Source organism: Struthio camelus, chromosome 12 (genome assembly GCF_040807025.1).
Source record: "Struthio camelus isolate bStrCam1 chromosome 12, bStrCam1.hap1, whole genome shotgun sequence".
Classification (NCBI taxonomy): Eukaryota; Metazoa; Chordata; class Aves; order Struthioniformes; family Struthionidae; genus Struthio; species Struthio camelus.
The window spans coordinates 23,587,556-23,607,100 of NC_090953.1; the positions used below are offsets into that span (position 1 = coordinate 23,587,556).

A 19,545-nucleotide genomic window follows, 5' to 3' on the forward strand; every position below is an offset into this window, starting at 1 on the left:
TGTTGGTCAGGGTGGTTCTCTCCAAAGCTGTTGAGCTGTGGCCCAGATTGTAGGTGCTCAGGGTCAGCCGCAGGCTCTGCTAAGGAGAGACTAACCTTGTGTGGCCAGGCAGGAAACATCCATGTCATGAACAGCAGCAGGGAACTTGTCTGGTAGAGCTCCTGCCCATCAGCTATTCTTCACAAAGGATGCGGTGGTTTCCTGGCTGGTTTCAGCTTTGTCCTTATGGGGAATGCCAAACTGCCAGGAAATAGTTCATCGTTTTTAGTTTTGTTTCTTCCCAAGGTAGGTTTGTGCTGGTTCAGTGAGCTGAACAGTCTCACTGAGGGGTCAGGCCAATGCCAGAGCGAAGGAAAGAAGGGAGAACAGGGCCTTACAGCTGCCATGAGTTTTGGGATTTCCTTGGCAATAAAGAAACCTTGGTTTTACCGTTGCTCAGGCAAGCTTTCCCGGAAGGAGAAAAGAAGTTTTACTGGTGCTGAGAGATTTGGCCAGGAAAAATATGAGAGCCCAAAGATCAGGGCAAGGGATATGGGGTGCAGCTGTCCCAGCAGCCTGTACCCTGTAAATGTGTGGGACTGGGTTCCTTTCCTAACATAGAGGAATGAACGTTTTTCTTAAAGAATGGAGGAGGGGGACCTCTGTGGCTTTAATCGTCAAAGCATCCTCTAGAGAACTGTGCTTCTTATGCCTAGACTCCATGTGATGCTAACTGGGGAACTACATAATGAAACAGTGCAGTTTCAGGGCAGCTGACTATTTTAACTTGGTGAAAGCAGAAATGTACTGAAAATGTCATGCTGTGAAAGTATTCTTGTTTCCTAGTTATAATATTCTTCTATATTTGTAACATTCTAACACTTATAAATTACACTGTTTATAAATAACCCTCTGATTTATAACAGTATATGTAGCTCTAGTCCTGCTAACTTTACAAGGATACTTGATGAGTTTAATAAGAATATGATTTAAAAAAACCCAACAACTTCCCACTTCCCTACAGTGGGAAGAAGGTTAACATCCTCTTAATACAGCTTTTGAAGTCAAGACAATGGCTGAGCTATTGTCTTTGAAGATGACGCTTACTGGCTCTGGTTGTCTGGAAACTTTAAAAAAAAAAAAAAAAGTCACTGCTGGGGTGAGATGCATGATTTTGTGGAACGTTTATGACCACAGAGACTCCCTAGCCGACTTCTGAATGTTCCACGCTGCCAGCAAGGAGGGCAGAATGGTTTTCCAGAAATCTTTCTGCATCTGAGATTTTTTCCTTACCACTGAAATACCTTGCTGATTTAAGAGTATGACCCATTCAGTTCAGCAGGGTGTATTAGCTCAGATGTTGAGGGTGAATCTAGAGAGCTATGGGATCCCACCCCAGGAGTGATAAAGGCATAAAATGAGTTACAAGCAAAAAGTCCCCTGTTCTCCTGCAGTGGCCAATAAACAGAGATCGCAGAAAGAATGCAAGAACGGGGTGAGTGTAGAAAGATGCATCTCTAATAGACTTTCCAGCATCTGAGGTCCTGAGGTTTAGGGACCTGTAGAGCCAGAAATGGGGCCTTAGTAGTTAACAGACCCCACTGGTATTTGTACTTTGAACACAGGCAGACTGGTAGCCTCCATGCCACCCTGCAGCAAGGAGTCCCACAGTTCAGCCTCAGGTTTTGTGAAGATTTAAAATCTATGACCCAAGAGAGTATTCAGCAACTGGAAGGAGGAAGAAAGGTGCAGCTGTGGGACTGTGACACAGGTGACTTCTTGGATGCCAAAACCTCAAAACGGTTGGTAGTGTTGGTGGTACCCCCGTGGCAGTGGGTATGGCCAGGCCCTGAGGTTTGCGTTTTGGTGCCTGGAGACAGCCTGGGGTTGCTGTGGGCACTGAAATGGCAACAGGTGATACAGATTGCCGGGAGAGTTGGGCACTCAGGAAGAAAACTGCCATTTAATCTCCTTGAAAATCTCCTTGACATTGGCTCGGTTGCCAATGACAGCCGAGCTTTGTAATCCCCCAGTAATGCTCAGCATGCTGTCTTGGCATCCCGCTGGGCAGACTCCAAACTGTTTGCCTGCTTTTTAATTGGATTGTTTGTGGAGGGCCCGATTCCAGGGAAGGGAAGCAGGGCTGTCCGTCCTGACGCGGGAGGATCCTGTCCTGAGGTGTAGCTGCAGTGCTTCCGTCCCAACAGATCCTGAGTTATGCATAATTTAATCATCCCGTGGATCCTGCCAGCTGGTGTCTGCCCAGGCAATTTTCATGTCAGTTTTTTCTTCCTCTGCCTCAGCTCTTATTCCTTTTCCTTTACTCCCTTCCTCTGCTCCCAAAAGCCTGTGATCTGGTGGCTTATGGCTTCCTGCAATTGCTTTCCCAAATGAGCTATGTGGGAGCTATCTGGACACATAATAACCAGGAAGCAGATGATAGACACAAATCCTATAAAAGGAAGGGCAGATGGGAGGCAGGAAGAAAGGGCAGCTCTTCCCTGCGCAAGCCAGTGTCCCTTCCAAGAATTTTGACAGGTCACGGGGAAAATAAGTCGAACAGTTTCAGCACATGGTGAGATCTTGAGCTGTTCCCACTCTCCTGCTGGAAGAGATGGCGGACTTCCCATGTCTGATGGGGAGAGAAACCGGTGTGTCTGTAGTGCTGAGCCTTTGTGTCACCAGACAGAGGCTCTGGATTTAGAGCCAAGGACAGCGCAGAACTGCAGGCACTTACCTTCTGCGTCATTTGGCCCTGGGTTGTCTACCAGAGGCCAAGATAGGAAGGAGTATCAGGAGATATAACATTTTTTAGACGTCTCTCCCTTCCTGGCGGGACAGATATCAACGCTAGAAGTATTTTAACACTACAAGGTCAACTGATTATCTTTACGGGAGTTTACTTTCCTCAGCAGCCTACGCTTACCTTACGTGCCTGGCCAGCTTATGAGTTTCTTCTGACGGTTTTCTCAACGATAGTTTGAAGTGGCTCCCTGGGGACCAGGGGATTTGCACTGATTTCTCAGAGGAAAACATGGACTTAGACTCTAGCTCCTATTTATGGCAGGGAACTGGGGAGCCGATTGTGGAGGCTGCACCTTAACTTGTGCATTACCAGGAGGACTTTGTGGATCTAATGGAGCTGATAATGCTGATATGCTGAAGCATAGCTGCTTTGCAGCATGTGGCAGTGCTGCCCTGAAAGCCAGGCCTGCTAGGGAGCAGAGAGGAGCATAGCAGCTGGGAAACACCGAGCGTTTCAGGTGAGCAACACCGTTTGGGCCCTCAGGAAAACGGAGCTGACGCACTGTGCAATGTTAACGTATCAGTATGCAGCTCTGTGTGGCAGATCGATCTCAACAAAGCAACGTGCTTCTTCGTTTTAATTTTCTTTGAAACGGGGAGAGCTGTGCGTTGCACTTGCTTTACTCTGTGTAAAGCCTTTGGGATCTGCGCCAAGGGGTGCTCAAGCTCCTGGCAGGCCATGTGGCAGAGGTGTACAGCTCACTGTTTTGCCTCCTCGCTGTTGACAGCGTCGCTTGCTAATGTGAGAGTACTAACAAGACCCTTGATCATCTGAGATGTGCTAACTTTTTCCTGGCGAACATCCTCAGTCCTTTATGCTATGCCCCAAAAGGTCCCTCTTTGGTACTTTCCTGAAGCTGCCATGGCTGATAACAGCCAGAGATCAAGCTCCACTTGTCATGTTTCTGGAAGAGCTGGCGCACCAGTGAATAGATCTTGCCTGGCTTTCACAGGGAGAAGAATGTTTAAATTTTAGGGATGTTTGTGCTTCTTTCTGTTGATGATGAAATTTTCCAGGGAAAATACGCCTGTGTCCAAATCCATAATATCTAGTCGGTATTTCTTGACACGTTCCTGGTCTGGTGGGAGGTTAGTAGATAATGATTACTATGCTCTTGAGTGGTGTTCCAACATACCTGCCATTCTCTAACGGGCCTGAAACGATGCCCGTAAAAACAGTGGAGGTTTCGTTACAGGCTGCTGGAATGTTTATGTCCTAGGGATCTTCTCTGCTTTTGTAAATAAAACTGAGCATTCTTGTTGGGAAAATCTGTGCTTTATGATTTTGAGGTACTTTGGGGGAAGCTGAGTTCTTATCCGTTTTGCAGCTGAATAGTGCAATCTGAATGAAACTGCACCTGATTTGTACTTTGGCAATTCTAATCCCTGAGCGAACCTGACAGAAACCTCCGCTTTCAGGAGGGGCTGAAAGAGAAGAATGTGCGTGCCTGCAATCTGATCTCTTGTTTGTGCATTCCTTGTTCAGTACCACAACATCTGACTGAGGTCATTTAGAGGAGGTCCTGAGCAAACAAACTCTCCCAGAAACTCTTTGAGTTATTGGGAAGTATGCGTGCGTGTACTTAATGCCCAGTCATTTTTTGGTTGAGTGTTGCTGTATTCAGGGCACAGTTCCACATCTAGCACTTTGTGCACGCTGACATAGGGTTGGAACAAAGCTGATAAAGAAGACTTGAAATCAGCTCCGTACTCCTTGCCTCCTAAGTCTGCAAGCTGAGCTGGCTCCTTGATCAAATCTCATAACACAGCATTACGCTCTGCGGCTATATGCCTCTGCATACACAGGGTGCCCTGCCCCTTCCGGGCAGCTGGGTGTCAAGGAGTGGCTGTTTTCCCAGGTCATTGCCCAGTGTGTGTGTGGGCAGTCCCTTGACTCCCAGATCTTATCCAAACTGTAGGTCACCTCAAGCAAATGAGGAGAAACTGGGTTGATGAAGGGGGCTGGATGCACAGTCCTGTGCAGTGCCTTGGGGTCTCTCTGTCAGGCTCACCCTGGCTGATTGCAATCATGCTGCTGCACTGAAGCAACTTGCAGGGAGGAGTAGGGACGCTAAGGGGAGCTATAGCTTCTGGGTGGCGCAGAAGACTTTTTGGGCGAGAGCTCAGTTTTAGTGAAGACTCTTCATTTGAAGAGTTGTAATTAGCTTTTTGGGTCCATGTTTTTCCCTTCTGCTGTAGTCTCCTTTGCTGGTGATTGTTCTGCAGAGATCTCAGAGCAGCTTTGTACTGAACTGCATGATCTCCTGTAGCCAAGGACCTGGGACAACTGCTGGGGCTGTCAGCTTTGAGTTTGGAACTGGCCTTGGACTCCAATCTCTAGTTTGCTCCAAGACCTTTTTTCTCCTACAGATTTGTCAGCCTTCCCCTGTCCCCAGGCATGAAACCATCATTTGGGGTCCTGTGATGGGGAAGGTCTACCCAGCAAAGAGGTGAGATACAGTACAGAGATGCCACGCGACACAGTGATACCCAGCAAGCTGTTTGCTAAGCCTTTTGCTTAGCAAGCCCTACAGCATCAGTATGAGTCCAGGGGTGCAATACAGTCCTGTTCATGGGGTGGTTCAGCTGGTGGCCTAGGAAACAGAGGACAGTGATATCAGATGTGTTGAACTAGAAGCAGCTCAGAGCTGAACACTTCTAAACTCTCGGGAGAATTTGAAGCTGAATTTTATGCATAGGGGGCATTGTCTTCAAGTGTAGATGGGGAAAAAACCCAAAAGCCAGCCCCACAGAGTACCAGGGTGTGTCAATTAACAGCAAAGAAAGGGAGAAAGAAAAGGATTTACTATTGTCACAGGGCAGAAGCTCTCCTAGTTCCTCTCTGAACAGAACCCATCTGTGTTATGAGTTGGTAACTTTGTTGAGAAGGGGATCTGCGAGCCAGCGTGCAGGAAGACGGCCACCGGATCGGCTGGGTGGTTCCCAGGCACAGATCTATGAGTGGGGCTGTGACGTGAACACAGTGCCTCTGATGCTGTAGGGAGGCACAGGGCCCCTGCACCCCCTTCCCCAGGTAGTCTGTCCACACACATGGGTCATGTCTTACCAGACGCACTGGCGAATGGTCCTATCTAGTAGTTCTGGTCAGGCTGTTACGGGGCCGGAAATATTACATGAACATAGAAAATCCTCATATCTTCCCCATGAATGTTTCCTAAGGGGAAGAAGGGCGGCCTGGGGAGGTCTGGAGGAACAGCAGGTCCTCAAGGGAGAAAGAGCTTTTCAAACAGATGCTTGCAGACTTATTCTCGTTTGTCTTCTACGTTTGGACTCAACTGGATTGACAATAAAGAACAGGGAAGGGATTAAAAATAGTCGGCTGTATGCACGTCTTCTTACAGCATCACACAGTTGTGAAGTTGCCCTGTTCAGCTGGATTGAGGCTGTGCCTTTCTCTGTCCATCCTGGGGTTTAAATGAAATGTCATCAGAAAGGTCCCTGCTCCACCAGTTTTCTTTGATCTTTCCCATTGATGCAGGCCTGGCTGTGGTCTTGCTGGTACAGACTGCCAGTGATGCTAGTCCTATTTGGATGGTGACTTAGTGCTGTAAAATTGTAGTTATATGAGCCACATGAAAGAAAAACCACATCAGGTCATAAAAGACAAAGCAGGTAGTAATGTATGCAATGTCCATTTACGTAGCCCAAATTTTGGTGGATGCAAATTGTTAAGTTGTCATGTTTATTAAGGAGCACATGTGGGTTGTTTGGCTTAGGCTGTTGATTTGCAAATGGTGCCCTCCTGTTTCTTTTTCACTCCTGACTGTGTGAAAGAGCCTTAATGAATTGCACACGCGTTTTCCAGCAAGCCTTTTCTGACTTGTGCTGCAAGAAAGCAAGGGGCAATGGGGTTGAGTACCTCCTGGATCAGTGGGGCTGGTGGAGAAATGCAGTAACCTCTGGGGTGAAATGGACAGTTGCTTAAAGGTGAACAGTAATGCAGAACGCTTCGAGGCTAATCTGGGAATCACCATGTCCAAAAGTGGAAAACCAGAGATGATCTGTATGTTGTCATACTGTAATTACCCAAATGGCTATTTGGTTAAGATGAGAGAGAGAAACCCCACGCTTAGAGTTAGTGGGAAATTCCTTTGGGTCCTTAAAACTGACAATTAGCTGGCTCATTAATATTTTGCTTCCTCCGAAATGTCCCCTTGAACTGCCACTGTTCATCTCCTTCAGGAGCGGAGCAGTCTCGGCTCTAGCTTCAGCACTGACTTTAAAGAGAGTGCAGCTGCATCTCTCATGTCCTTGTGCGTTCTCCGTGGGGCTCTCCTATTCCGGTCACGTCCGACCTCGCTTTCCTTGCACGTAATGCCCTGCTCTTCTCATTAACAAATCTCTCAGCACTTCACAAAGACTGTCAGCCCTTGCTGGCCTCCTAATGGGGAATGGAGGTCTGGCAAAGTGAAGCGACTTTCCAAAGGTCGCACCACAGACCTGGTAGCAGGCCAGTCCCATGGGCCAGGGTGCTGCGCCCTGCTAAGCATCTTGTCATTTCAGAGAGCATTAGCATGACAAAAGTCAGTGTGAGATCTTATGGAACAGGATATTTATTCACCACACCTCTACGTAAACAGATTTTATACATTCATGCTCTAATTTCGTTTACTCTCATGCTCACAAGCCTATGACACACGTGAGACCCGTGTTTGAGTGGTCTGGCTAGGATCGCTGTTGGGCGACACGGAGGACGAGGGACACCGGCGGTTGAGTCCTCATCACGTCTCTGGTGGTGTTCTTGACTTGTGATGACGAATGAGTTTTGGGATAAATCTTTTGTGTTGTTAGGAGTGGCCCTTTGCTATGATCTTCTTGTAGCGCTAGCAGGGAGAAGGCTGGCGCCTGAGCTATGCTGCAGCCTTGCTGCCAGGAGTTTCCCATTAGCGAGCTCTCCCTGCTGGGCTGTTAGCAATGTGCAGCAGCCCTTCTGGAGAAGAAAGCCCTTAGTCCCTCCTTCGTTGCACTCATTGGCTGATCTGGGTTGCATCCGCTCATAAGAAATGCCGCTCTCAGGCTCCTGATCTCTGCTCCCAGAATAAGTAGAAATGGGCAGAAGGACCCCGGTTGTCCTCTTGGTGGCCCTGTGGGCCAGCCAGCTGGGTCTGTGGGTGGCGGGGCGCTCCAAGGTGAACCCCAGGATCATCACGGCTCCCCGAGGTAGGTCCCGGCGAGCGAGCGGCCGCGGGAAGCAGAGCGCTCTCTTGAGACGTGCCCGCGGCTGACAGCGATTCCCTGCTGCCGCGCGATGCGTTTTCTCCTCGTTTTGTGTCTTTCGAGTGGGTCCTTTCTTTTTTTTCTTTCTTTCTTTTGTCTCTTTGGGGAGACTTCTGGCTCTCATTTTAAATGAGCCAAGATGCCTGTGGTCTCAGAAGGGTTTTTAACCTCCTTGATTTTTCTTTTAAATTGAGTTTTTAGATCTCTTGCCTTGACAAGTCCTTTCCCCCTGTATATTCTGAAAGCGCTTTTCCCCCAGGCCGGGTATATTAAACTGTTGATCCCCCCCCCCTGTCCTGGGACAGGCACAATAACCATTTCTTCTAGCTCACAGGGAGAAATGAAGAAGTATATTTGCATGACACAGTTAATTTTCTTATTAATCTGATGTGCTTGCCCTCTTAGTTGCAAATGAGTTGCGCTCTTAAATATTTGCAGATGATCTCTGTATGAAAATACATATGACTGAAAGAGCTTGTGATCAGCCACGGTCTTACTGGAAACAGAACAAAGAGCAGTTTTCAAGGAGGAAGTGTATACCCTGCGATTGCCGAGAGCTCAGCCCGAGATACGGGTGTTCGAGAGAGAATTCACTAGTTTTATCATGTGTCTTCCAAGCTCGTGGATTAATACCCTCCAGGGAGGGTTTAACAAAAGACCTTGTCTTGTCCCCAGCGGTTATGGTGTTTGTCTAACCCGACGGCTCAGCCGGGCTGTAGATCTCGCGCCGCTCTGCAGTACAACAGCCCCTCTGTGTTTTCCATTTGCCGAGAACTTCAGAGGATGGGAATTTTCAGTGGTTTATTCAGCGCCATCTGTTATTCTTCGGCCAGGAGCTCTTTCAGCCCGGTTGCTCCTGGAAGGGAAGGCCAGAAGCGCGGGGAAGGGCTCGGGGCACGTGGCCGGGAGGTGGTTCCTGCCTGACGGGCGCCCGAAGGGGAGAGGGCAGCGGCGGGTTGCTCGTAGCCTTGCGTCGTTTGCTTTAGCTTCTGGCAAATTAAGCAGCTCGGCTGCTGCTCCGACAACGGTACGGAAGCGGGGGGAGAAAACGCACCACGAGACTGAGCAGAGCCGCGGCCGTGGGGCTCCTGCCTTTCTCGGCAGAATTTTTCCCCTGACGTGTTTAGGAGAGAGGGAAAAACAAAAAAAAAAAAGTTGACTTGCGTACATCTGGCACGGACGGAAACCTCTGTCCTAGGGTAAAGCGGTGGTGAGGCGGAAGAGCAGGCTCCTGGGGTTGGGTTTGCATGACACCTGTTTCTGCGAGCGCTCGGCCTCGGCACGGGCGCAGAACGTAGCCGTTTGACCCGTCTGTGTCGGATGGTGGCTTTCCTGGCATTAAACGCGGTGAGGATCTGCCACCGAGAAATACCAAAGCCAATTAGTGTTAGGACAGTTCCCTGCAAAGGGATCAGCTTATGCTTATCTCTGTTTCTTCTGTTTCTCTCTCTTTCTGTTTTTTGGTTTTTTGTTTTTTAGTTTTTTTTTTTTTTAAAGCGTAGCTGGGACACAGGCCCAAAGGGATTTCAGTTAGGGCATTAGTAGAGGCAAATATGTGCTGTACTCTGTTATGAGTCAGTCATGCTTCCTATTTAACAGATTGCGTTTTGCTCCATGTAACCTCTGTCCTTTAGAAAATGGGTCCTCACCGAACGAGGAGGAGGGTGGACTAGGATGGCGCGTGGTGGTGGGAGGAGAGGAAGTACCCCTGGAGAAGGGCAAAGAAATAGGACAGAGGGAGAAGGGATGCGATGGGTGGCAGAAAGCCCTTCCCTAATGCTCCAGACATAGCAAAAGGCAAGTACAGTATCTTTAATATAGATAACTTGCAAGTCGGCATGTTGCTGCTTGCTTGCGTCCATCTTGTGTAGAGGCTGGACCCTCGCCGTGGGGTGATGGTGTTGCAGGGCTTGGTTTCCAGGTTGAATCCTGGTCCCAGAGGCTGGGAACTGGACAGAAGAGCAGCAGCTGGGCTCCTAGCTGTGGCCACCTGCGTGGCCGCTAATGCCAGAGCAGGCGGGAGGCTGGCCCTGGGACAGCCCGGCTGCCTGCAAGGTTGCTAGTTCAAATCCAGCCTTGAGGCATCACTCCCCTTGAGGGACCTTTTGTGCTCTGCCCGCCACGAAGGGCTGGGGGTTGTCCTAGGCCAAGTTCATTGCGTTCCTGCCACGCTGGCGTGCCGAGCGATGGTGCGGCACTGGCTTCAGCCCGGGGTTCTGCAGGAGCTGGCAGCTCTTCACCTAATTAATTTTCTTATGTGCCACAGCTCATCGCTAGAACGAGGCAGGGCAGCCTCTGCAAAGGCACCTAGAGGCGTTACAGCCCTGGAGACGAGCAGAGAAATTCCCTCCTGGCACTGGCCTGAGCCCCGTTTTCCCTGGAAGAGAAGAGCACGTGTGCGTCTGTGTGTCCGGGGTCCCTCCCCGGGCTGCAGCCCTTGGGGAGAGAGGAGGAAATCGGCACGAGCCAAAGCTGTTGCTGCAGCCACCCTTTGAGCGCGCAGCCACTGCGTCCTCCCCTCTCCAGCATGCCTCCCGATCTGGGAGGAGAGCCCGCGGCCGGAGGCCTTAACTACTCTGGGGCTTTACCCCGCCGTCCCTAGCTGTCTGGTTTCCTTAGCAAGAAATAGGTTAGGTGAGACCCTCAGCCGCCAGCAGAAAACGATGTTGCTGGCTTTGTTGGCATCACCCAGAGCTCAGATCTGAAAACAAAGAAGCTAGCTAGCTTCTCTCAGTGCTTGGAGCTGCCCACGTTTAAGTAACCTCTGGGGACTTTGGACTTGCAGGGTTGGACCAGCGCTGTGGGTGTCTGGGGCAGTGTTCTGCAGGTCTGCCTGTTTTGGTCTTTGAATGCAGTGCATGTAAATGCAGCTCCGAGACTTTGGACAGGGCTGTTATTCGGCCTTTGTTTTGCCTCCCTGCTGCTGGAACAACACCGTGTGGGACAGGGTGAGGAAGAGGCTTGCCTTTCCACAACAGCCACCTCATTTCAACATGCGGTTGAGACCACTCACTGCCAAGGGTGGTTTGAAGGCTCCCTGGAGCTCCCCCGGTGAGCTGTGCCTTGCACAGGTGGTTGGCTCATAGGAATAGCTGGGCAAGCAGTTACTTGAAAGCACGGCTGACTCTGCAGGGTTTCTTCCTCTTGGAGAAAAGCAACACTCAGCAAAGGGCTGAGGTCAGCTCCTGACCACTGGTCGAACCTAATATGCTTAAGGTCCTCTTTACTGACAAGGACTTTGCCGTCTTCCCCTTCGCAGCTGGGCTGGTGTACAGATGGCCTGGGGCTCTGTTCTGGTTATTACCCTTCCCAGTGTCTTCATGAAGGAAGATTGTAGGTGGCAAGTTCCCTATCTGCTGTGATTTTCAGAGTGGGAGCGAGTTCAGCTGTAGCAGCCTGCACCAGCACAAAGGAAAGCCTATCAATCTCATACACTGTGTTCTCGCTTATCTTTCCTTTTAATTTCCTCTCTCCTCCTGCTTCTTTGCATTTTTCTAACTAAGGGCTGGTCATCTGGGCTTGGCTTTGAAAAGGTTCGTTCAGATCCCACGCAGAACACTTCCCTGCCACCGCAGATGCTGTGTTTGCTGTTTTGCTCTGGCTTTAGAGGTGGAGACTGCTGTGACTTGGGGCTGGGCAGAGCTGTCGGGGTGTCAGAGCAGGCAGATAACTGACTCTGTGTACGGAGCAGGAGGGATGGCATCCCAGGCTGGCTGTCTCCTGACCAGAAAGTCACTGAGCATCAGGAGAACAGAGGGGCGCAGTGAGGATGGCGAGAAACCTGAGGGCTGGCTCAGCCTGTTCTTGCAACCAGGGGTGAGCTGTCAGCCTGGCCTTTGGTGCAGTGCAGGAGTAATTTTTACCCACTGCCGTGCTTAGTGGTCCTGTCCCTGCTTAGCTGTGTGTGTGTGTAGATCTGAGACAAACTCCTAGCCCCTCTTGGGTGGCCCGGTGCATTCACACCTTGGGTTAGGATGGAGTCCGACTGTTTTGTTATCTCCTTCCTTCTCATTAAGAGACAAAGATGATGGGGGGCTCTGGAGCTGGAGGGGACTGGTTCTGAGTTGATGTGTAGTTCATTGGAAAGGAGGAGGTCCTGCAGGGGAAAAGAAAGCTTTTCATTTGACCCTTGGCTGCGTTGTTTGGGCAAACTGCCGCTGGCCTGCCCTGGGTCAGCAGCGGGGTTGAAATAGCAGTTCCTGGAAAATTACCACACTGCCCGCAGCAACTCCTGGCTTTACCATGCCAGCTGCTTCTCCTTGGCCTTGGGAGAAACTGTGCCAGCAAGCGTCTCTGAGTGCCTCTGCCTCATCCGCACAAGCACTGTAGGAGCTCTTACAGGAGCTCTCCATGCCCGCTGATGCAATGGTGCTGCATTTAGTGAGCAAAGGAGAGAAGAGCTGACCAGAGTTGAGGCCAAATTCATACTGATGGGGAGCGGAGGCAAAGGGAGAGGTTGTGGTGCTACTGCCAACTTTCATTTCTGGTGACAGTGGCACCCTTTTCTTGGGAGCTGTGGTCCCAAGGGCATAAAAACCACCTGTAGGACAGAGTTTCACATGTAGCTCTCAGAGCACCAGCATTTCCAGGAGAAAGCTTTTCGCTTTCCCAGCAATGCTATTTTCTGCAGACGGCTCATTTTCACAGGATGGGAGATGCTGGTATCATAAAATGTTGGTTCAAAATATTTTTTGCTCTGCACAGATTGAAAAAGAAAAACAAACCAAACAAACCAAGCAAGTGAATCACACCCACCTCCTGTTGCAAGAGCGCGACACAAAAACAACAGACATGGGAGAACTAATAAGAGTTGTGGCTGCTTCACTGAAGTGCCCAGAGCTGGCAAAGAGAGTCAGAATTCAAAGCGCCGCCTTACTGCCCAGTTCCAGCTCTGTCCCAGCTGTGTGTGGGGCAGCTTCACGTTCAGCATTGCAGCTTAATTGCAGAAAATGGGGCTGGGAAGATTTTTCTGTAGGTGAGGTATTCCCTCTCGGTGCCTTACGGCAGGATAAACTAAATCTAAGTCTGAATACGGGTTGCTTTTTAAAGACGTTTGTATCCAGAAAAAGGGCTGGAACTGTTGGGCTGGAACTTGAATTGGAAGCAGGAAATTGCTTGTTTTGCAGTCAGTGCTTTGCTATTGAGCTATGCCCTTGGTGTATAGCTATTCCTGGTTGTCTCAAGAGTAGGACTTGTTCTTCCTGTTCCTGTACCCTTCTCAGTGCTTTGCCTTTCAGCCCGTAGCTCCACCCAGCGTAGCAGACTGTGTCTGATGCTACAGAGCAATACTATAACAGTGCCACAAGAGGTGGATGCAGAAGCATCACCTCACCCAGATCGCTAGTAATTACAGAGCAGCTCAAGTTTGGAGCAAGAGCTTTCATATCCCATCGAATAAACCTAATGTTGCCATTAATGACAGTTCTGGATCTTTAGTGCTATAAATAGCCAATGCGCCTCCAGGTCCCTGTTGAACTGGCCTCAGCTGCCTCCTGCAGCTTTGACTTCACCATCTAAAATTACCCACTGAACTGAAGTGTTTTCCTTTATTTGCCATGTTTGTATTGGGAGGGAAAGAGAAGCAGGCGTCACAAGTTCAGGGAGCTCTAGGAGTTTCCTTGGTGAACGCAGGGATACTTCCAGCCGAAACCTGCCTTTGGACGGATCACAACCACCGTGGCCAAACGTTTGCTTGTATCATGGGCAGTGCTTTGCAAGCCTTGGAAAGTCTGATCTGAATATTTGGATTCAGATGACTGACTGTAACTCAGTGACTTGGGTTTCCAAGGCTTACTAATGCAGCACTTGAGCCAAAGAGGGAAGTGAGAAGAATGGACATTGTGTGTTCTCACTGATGGAGGTCAAGTGAACAGAAAGGGGATGCCACAAACATCTACATTGCCTTCTTCAGCACAAAGCCAGAAGGCTGCACGGCTTCCTGAGCAGGGCTGAGAACCAGCTGACATTCATTGCAGGGCTGGGAAGCCTAGAGCAGCAGGTAGGAAGGCCGCGGAGAGCATGACAGCGCCCTTCTGAATCTAGCAAGAAAGTCCCTTCGCTGCGTGCATAATCCTAACTGTTTTCTGTAGGGACCTGCAATGTCATCCTCACTGCAGAGCCGCAGACCTCTCTTTAACTATCCCTGTAAACTGCTGCAGAGGCTGGGCAGGCTCCACATGGGGCTGCGCAGCCCACACCCTCGCTAACCTCACCTTGGGGAAGGAGTTTGGGCTGGAAGAAAAGGGCAGGCAGCAGAAAGGGGAATTCTGCGTTGCCGCAGGCTGCGGTGCTGGTAACTGGCAGCCAGATTGAGGAGAGATGGCTGCCAATTAAGCGGAAAGGTAAAGTGGCTGTTTTGCTGGTGTGTGTGCAATAGGGGTGCTGAGGGCGATTTTTTATCCTGGAAGGCTTTTTATGATAAATCAGTCTCTGGAAACTGATCTTCCTACAGGGAAGAACAGCCGTGCTCTCCAGATCGCAGCTATGCTGCTAAAAGCATCCTTTTGTTGTGCTGCAGTCGTTCCAGTGACCGTATAATGAAATGCCGTAATCACAGGCCCAAAAGTTCTCCAGCTTCCAGCAGGAAGGCAGCACAGCTCGGCGCCGTTATTACAGAGAACGGCTCTGGGGAAGGAACAAAACCTGGCTCTAAATTTAGTTCCCACAATCCGTAGGGTGCAGTCAGCGGCTTGGCTCTAGGGCTAGTAGGGAAAACGTACCTGCTAGAGGACGGTCCTTGCTCCGGGCTGCTCCCGAGGGCACCTGCGTCATCAAAGGTCTCTGCTCTGGGCTCGTTTTGCAGTGGCCCAGGCTTCAGTGCTGCATAATTTCCTTGGGGAGGGGAGGGGGGCGGTGGGTAATGTGTTAGCATGCCCTTCCCACCGCCTGAGCACAGAAGACACTGCAGTACCTGTCACATGCTCGCCTTTTGTTTAAATAAGAGAGACCCGTCTTTCATGGCGCGCAAAGCGCTCTGATTCAAGCCTTCAGAGGGCTAAAAGGGGCCTTGTGTTGTTGCCCTGGTTCATGAAGTCCTGGATGACGGCAGAAGCTTTGAATCGAGGCTTGTTTCTTCCAGCCGCAGGTTAGGGGTCTTTTCCCTTTTATTGCTTGGTTAATAAGCATTTGGGACTGCTGCCTGCTCTGGCGCGAGCTGGAAGGCCCCTAGCAAGAGAGAATATTGGTTGAGCAGCTCGTAAAGGTGCTTTTGAACAGACGTGCCCGTGCCCAGCAGCTGGGTTATCAAACAGAGGTTTCTCTCTTCCTGCCCTAGTTCAGCCCCTTGAGCTGGATACTGCTGCCAAGCTGCCCTGGGACTTACCAAAAATAGAGTGGAATTCATTTATTGGCTAGAATATTTGCTGCCTTTAGTGCAGTTCTGAGAAAGCATATTTGTCTAGTTAGACTGTACTTTGTGGGCTGGAGGCTTTGCGTGTGCAAGCACAGCCCTCCTGGGCATGTTGGATTGCGCGCGGGCTAAGAGCTTTTTGCAGGAACAAAGCACTTGGTGATACATCCCCGATAACGAGGGCTGAATTGTTTCCTCTGCTCCGGAGCATTTTCCTATTGATGGCAGCAGCTCTCCCAAGGGCAGCAGAAAGCTGCCACAGGAACATCCCATGATTGCTGGGTCTTTAGGAGCGGTTGGGGGAGAAGCCAAACAAAACGCAAGCAGCCGCCTATGGTGGTGGCCGGGATTGTAGCTTGGCAGAGGTGTGGAAAGGTCCCGCTGCAGAGAGGAGGTAGCTGATGTTGGTAGAACAGCATGGCCCTGCTCCTCCCTCTGAGAGCTGCAGTAAGGGTGGGAGCGCAGGGGGGGTGACTACTGGCTTAGAGGAAGTTGGAAGCAGTTGGGAAGAGATAGCGTGAGGTCTCTTGGCAGATTATTAAATGCTGCCTGTCTCCAAACTGTCTTGGGGGAGAGACAGAATGAGAAATACCGAACAGATGAAACCTGTCACTCTGACTCGCTACAAAATTAAAATAAAAAAAGAGGAGTGAAATGTGTAAGGCGATCAGGCCTGGGTTTGAGCGACATAGGCTTCCCCGTTGCATGTCCCCCCTCTGGGCTTTCACACCTATCTTTCTTTTGGGGGCAGCAGCAGTTTCCCACACACGTGTTGACCCTGCTGCGCAAGTCACCTTGCCTTTTCTTGCATTTACCTTCTCTTGGTTCAAGGCCACGTGGCCTCCCCAGTTGCCCCCCTACCCCCCAGCCTGCTGCGGGTCCCCTGTGCTGCTTGATGCTGGGCTCCCCTGCTCTCCCTGTGAAGGATGAGGGTCACAAATGGAAAATAAAACTGGCGAGTGTTTTAACAGTCTGAGCCTGCTGCTGCCATCTTTGCTCCTCTTGAGATTTACTGTGCGAGTAGGCCCGGGAGCAAACCCTAAATCAAAGGCCTTTGAAGAGCCCTTGGCTTTAGATTGCAAAGCAGGGATTTGTCTCTGTGTCTTTACACTTGCTCTCCACTTCGGAGGCTCGCTGGCAGGCTGCAGGGGAGGGATGAGACTCCTGAAGGTGAGCTTGCAGGTTTCCAGTGTGGGATGTGGGCCAGTGCTGCTGGGGAGAGGCAGGTTCCCGGTTTCGAGGAGCGAGCTGACCTTTTGGGGCTCCCTGGTTAATGTGATTCCTGTCCCACCATGCCGGGGAACTGCTGTGGTGTGGCTGAGGCAGAGCGCTGTGTCCCCTGGCACCAACCCCAGCCCTTGCTCTGAGTCGTGCTGCTTTCGGGAACCAAATCGCAGTGGTTCGTACAGGGTGGTGGGCCCGGGAAGAGTATGGTCGGGGCTGCTGCTAGCTGCCAGGCTGGTAAGAAAGCACTTTGCCTTCACTGGGAAACCATTTGTCTGCTCTCTCCTTTCTAGGCACACACATGCTCTTGGGATGCGGGGAATGTGTCTGTGGGAGTGTCCGGCTAAAACAAAGGCATTGTGCGCCGACTTCAGTGTCCTCGCTACCCTACCTGGCTAGCCAGCGCCCTTCCCCGTCCCGGTGGGGAATGTGTCAGAGGGTTACGACATCCATAGGAAATGACTGATGCCTACAACACGGCTTATTTTCTCTGATGCCTTTCCAGGTCCTTACCCTTTCCAGGGCATCTGGTTGCAGCTGGTGACTGCTTTTAGATTCCAGCAGTCAGTGCTAGAAATGAGTGTGGTGGTGTCTGGTCAAGTTTTCCCTGGTTATTCTGTGCGCTCAGAAGAGGAAGAGGAGAGATACGGGCAGCGTGGCCACAACCTGCTGACTGCTGTGGAAGGCTCTTGTGCTAGCCAGCCAGCCAGCAGCCACCCTGCGTGGGACGTGGGTGGAGGTGTCTCAGTGGCAGGGAGTTGCATGTTCCCTGGGAGGTCGTGGAGTGCTTTAGGGAGCGGGAAGCATGTGTCTGTATTTCATGCTACTTCAGCAAGAGACATTTTTAGCGCTCTTTCTGGCTGCTTGATTTCCGCTGTCACTACCTAGCGGCTCTGGAGTCTTTCAGCTTGCTGCAGTCTAACACCAGAGAGGAGCTCTGGGGATGAGGCAGAGAGTCCCTCCAAGCATCCTGAAAACACGAGCAGCTGGGGAGAGGAGAGACCTGGAGGGAAAGGCAGACAGAGCAAACCCTTCTGAGATACACCAGCCAACAGGCTGATCAGCCCCAGCTCTCGGCCAGGCAAACGTCAGCTCCTCGTCTACCACCACCCGCCCTACCTCTTGCCAAGCTGAACAGATAGGGGACAGGGAGGGAGCGAAAGGGGGCCAGGGGGATATTTGGCTCTGGAAGGACTCTGGAGCGAGGCGAGTTCTTAGGAGCTTGGAATGGAAGTCTGTAGGGGTCTGGGCTTTATTAATTATGTTCTTTCCATCTTGCTTTCTTTGAGAAATGACTGATGTTGGAGCCTTGGATGAATCAAGAGGGTGCAGGGCTGTCTTGCACATTGAACAGTGTCCTTGGAGCCGTGCGGTGGAGGGGAGCACTGGAACCAATGCACTGCGACCGAGATTTGCTTTTGTCTTCATACCTATGTATGCATATGGGGCCCTGCATCCTCTGAGTGGGGAATGGGGGTAAAAAAAAGAGATGTGGAGCCTCTGTCTGTCTCCCCATCTCACTGTAGGAGAGCACGTTGCTTCTCTGGGCTAGTTTCCCTTGTTGGGTAAAATAGGATAGCTATATGGTTAGAGTGTATGCTGAAGCTCTCATAAACGTGACTTGCAGTCCATGTTCTGCTGTGAAGTTCCCAGTGCGGTGATCCTTCAGCCTTTCCGTGCCTCTGCTTCCCCCGCCTGGAGAGATGGCAATAAGGGTGCAGTGCAGCCCTCACCTGCCTTGGAGGGGTGCAGCTAAATGTCTCAGCAGCTTGCTGGCCGTGTAAGCTGAGGAGAGCAGAGAATGATGGACCAGATTTTTCAGTGAGCAGTGGGAGGGAAGTGGTTTCCCACAGTCGTTTGCCTTCTCCCTCTTTCTCAGAAACCCTTGAGGCAAAGGGGTGATTTTCAGCGAGTCACGTTGGCTGGTGGCGTGGAGACCTCACAGCTCTCCAATTATTCCATGGCAGGTCAGAGCAAAACCACCCTAGAGCGTCCCTTCTGGTTCACCTCATCTAGAGACAAAGTATTTCCCTAAAAACCCTTGTCACCAGAGGAACAGCCAAATCCCAGAAGCCTAACAGGCTGATCTCAGGCGTTAACCCCCTGGGAACAGGATGGCTTATGGGTGAGGAGGGAACGTGTGCAAGGCCCGGGGAGTGCGAGGTGGCACCTCCCCGGCCTGACTGACCATCGCACCAGAAGCTCTGGTTTCCTGGTGCCGCGTTGCAGCTCCCTCTGGGCAATCTCACGGTGGGGGAAAGGAGAACCTAATCACTTGGTGATCACAGCAGGCACCCACAGCCATCCTTCCTCTTGCAGAAACCTCTCAACCTGGGAATTTATCAATCATCTAAAACTGCAGTTTAGCTTCTGGCCAGCCTTGGTCGTGGCGATGGGAAGAAAGCGCGCGGCTCTTTGGTGGAAGCAGTGCGGTTCAGCCTGGCCCTTCCGCCAGGGACAAACGGGGTCGGTGGCAGCCCTGTGCCGCTCTGCCCATCTGGCGTGGGCGCTGTGATGCCCCGCGGTGGTGGGAGCTGCCAGGGAGCCGTCTGCCTGCCGGGCGCCAGGGGCAGGTGTGTGGCAGTGCGCCTGGAGAAATCCCCGGTTCAGCCTCCCTGTCTCGGATGGGGGAAGTGTGAAACGGGTGACGCCGCAGGGCCATGTCAGAGCTGGGACCGGGGCTTAGGAGAATTGACAAGCTAGGTGACTAAGGCCGCAGCCTTGACTTCCTAATTATAGACCGTACCCTAAAGGAGGGCAGTCTAGCCGCCTGGGCTAGGTTGTTTGTCATGCATCCTACGTGCGCTGGGAAAGCAGGGGCGGAAGAGAGAAGGACGTCATCGAGTGGAGACGTCTCCGAGACCTTCCCAAAAGCGAGGTGACGAGCAGGGGTCTGGAGCGCGTGAGCTGCGTTCGTGGGGTTAGTCAGCATCCGCTCCCGGCCTCGGCCC

General features: G+C 51.2%; 1 protein-coding gene across 3 annotated transcripts in view; it reads left to right on the plus strand.

The window, feature by feature from the left end:
* The window catches only part of SEMA7A (semaphorin 7A (JohnMiltonHagen blood group)), a 41,356-nt gene that overhangs the window by 2,029 nt on the left and 19,782 nt on the right, over positions 1 to 19,545 (plus strand). The window contains exon 1 of one of the 3 annotated variants that reach the window (XM_068959118.1): positions 7,568 to 7,965. The exons of 1 other annotated variant lie outside the window; for it this stretch is intronic. In XM_068959118.1, coding sequence (XP_068815219.1) covers positions 7,854 to 7,965 — 112 coding nt within the window. In that variant the 5' untranslated portion in view covers positions 7,568 to 7,853. Of the gene's footprint in view, positions 1 to 7,567; positions 7,966 to 19,545 lie in introns of those variants that run through there. One more of the 3 variants, XM_009682649.2, reaches the window with a different exon arrangement.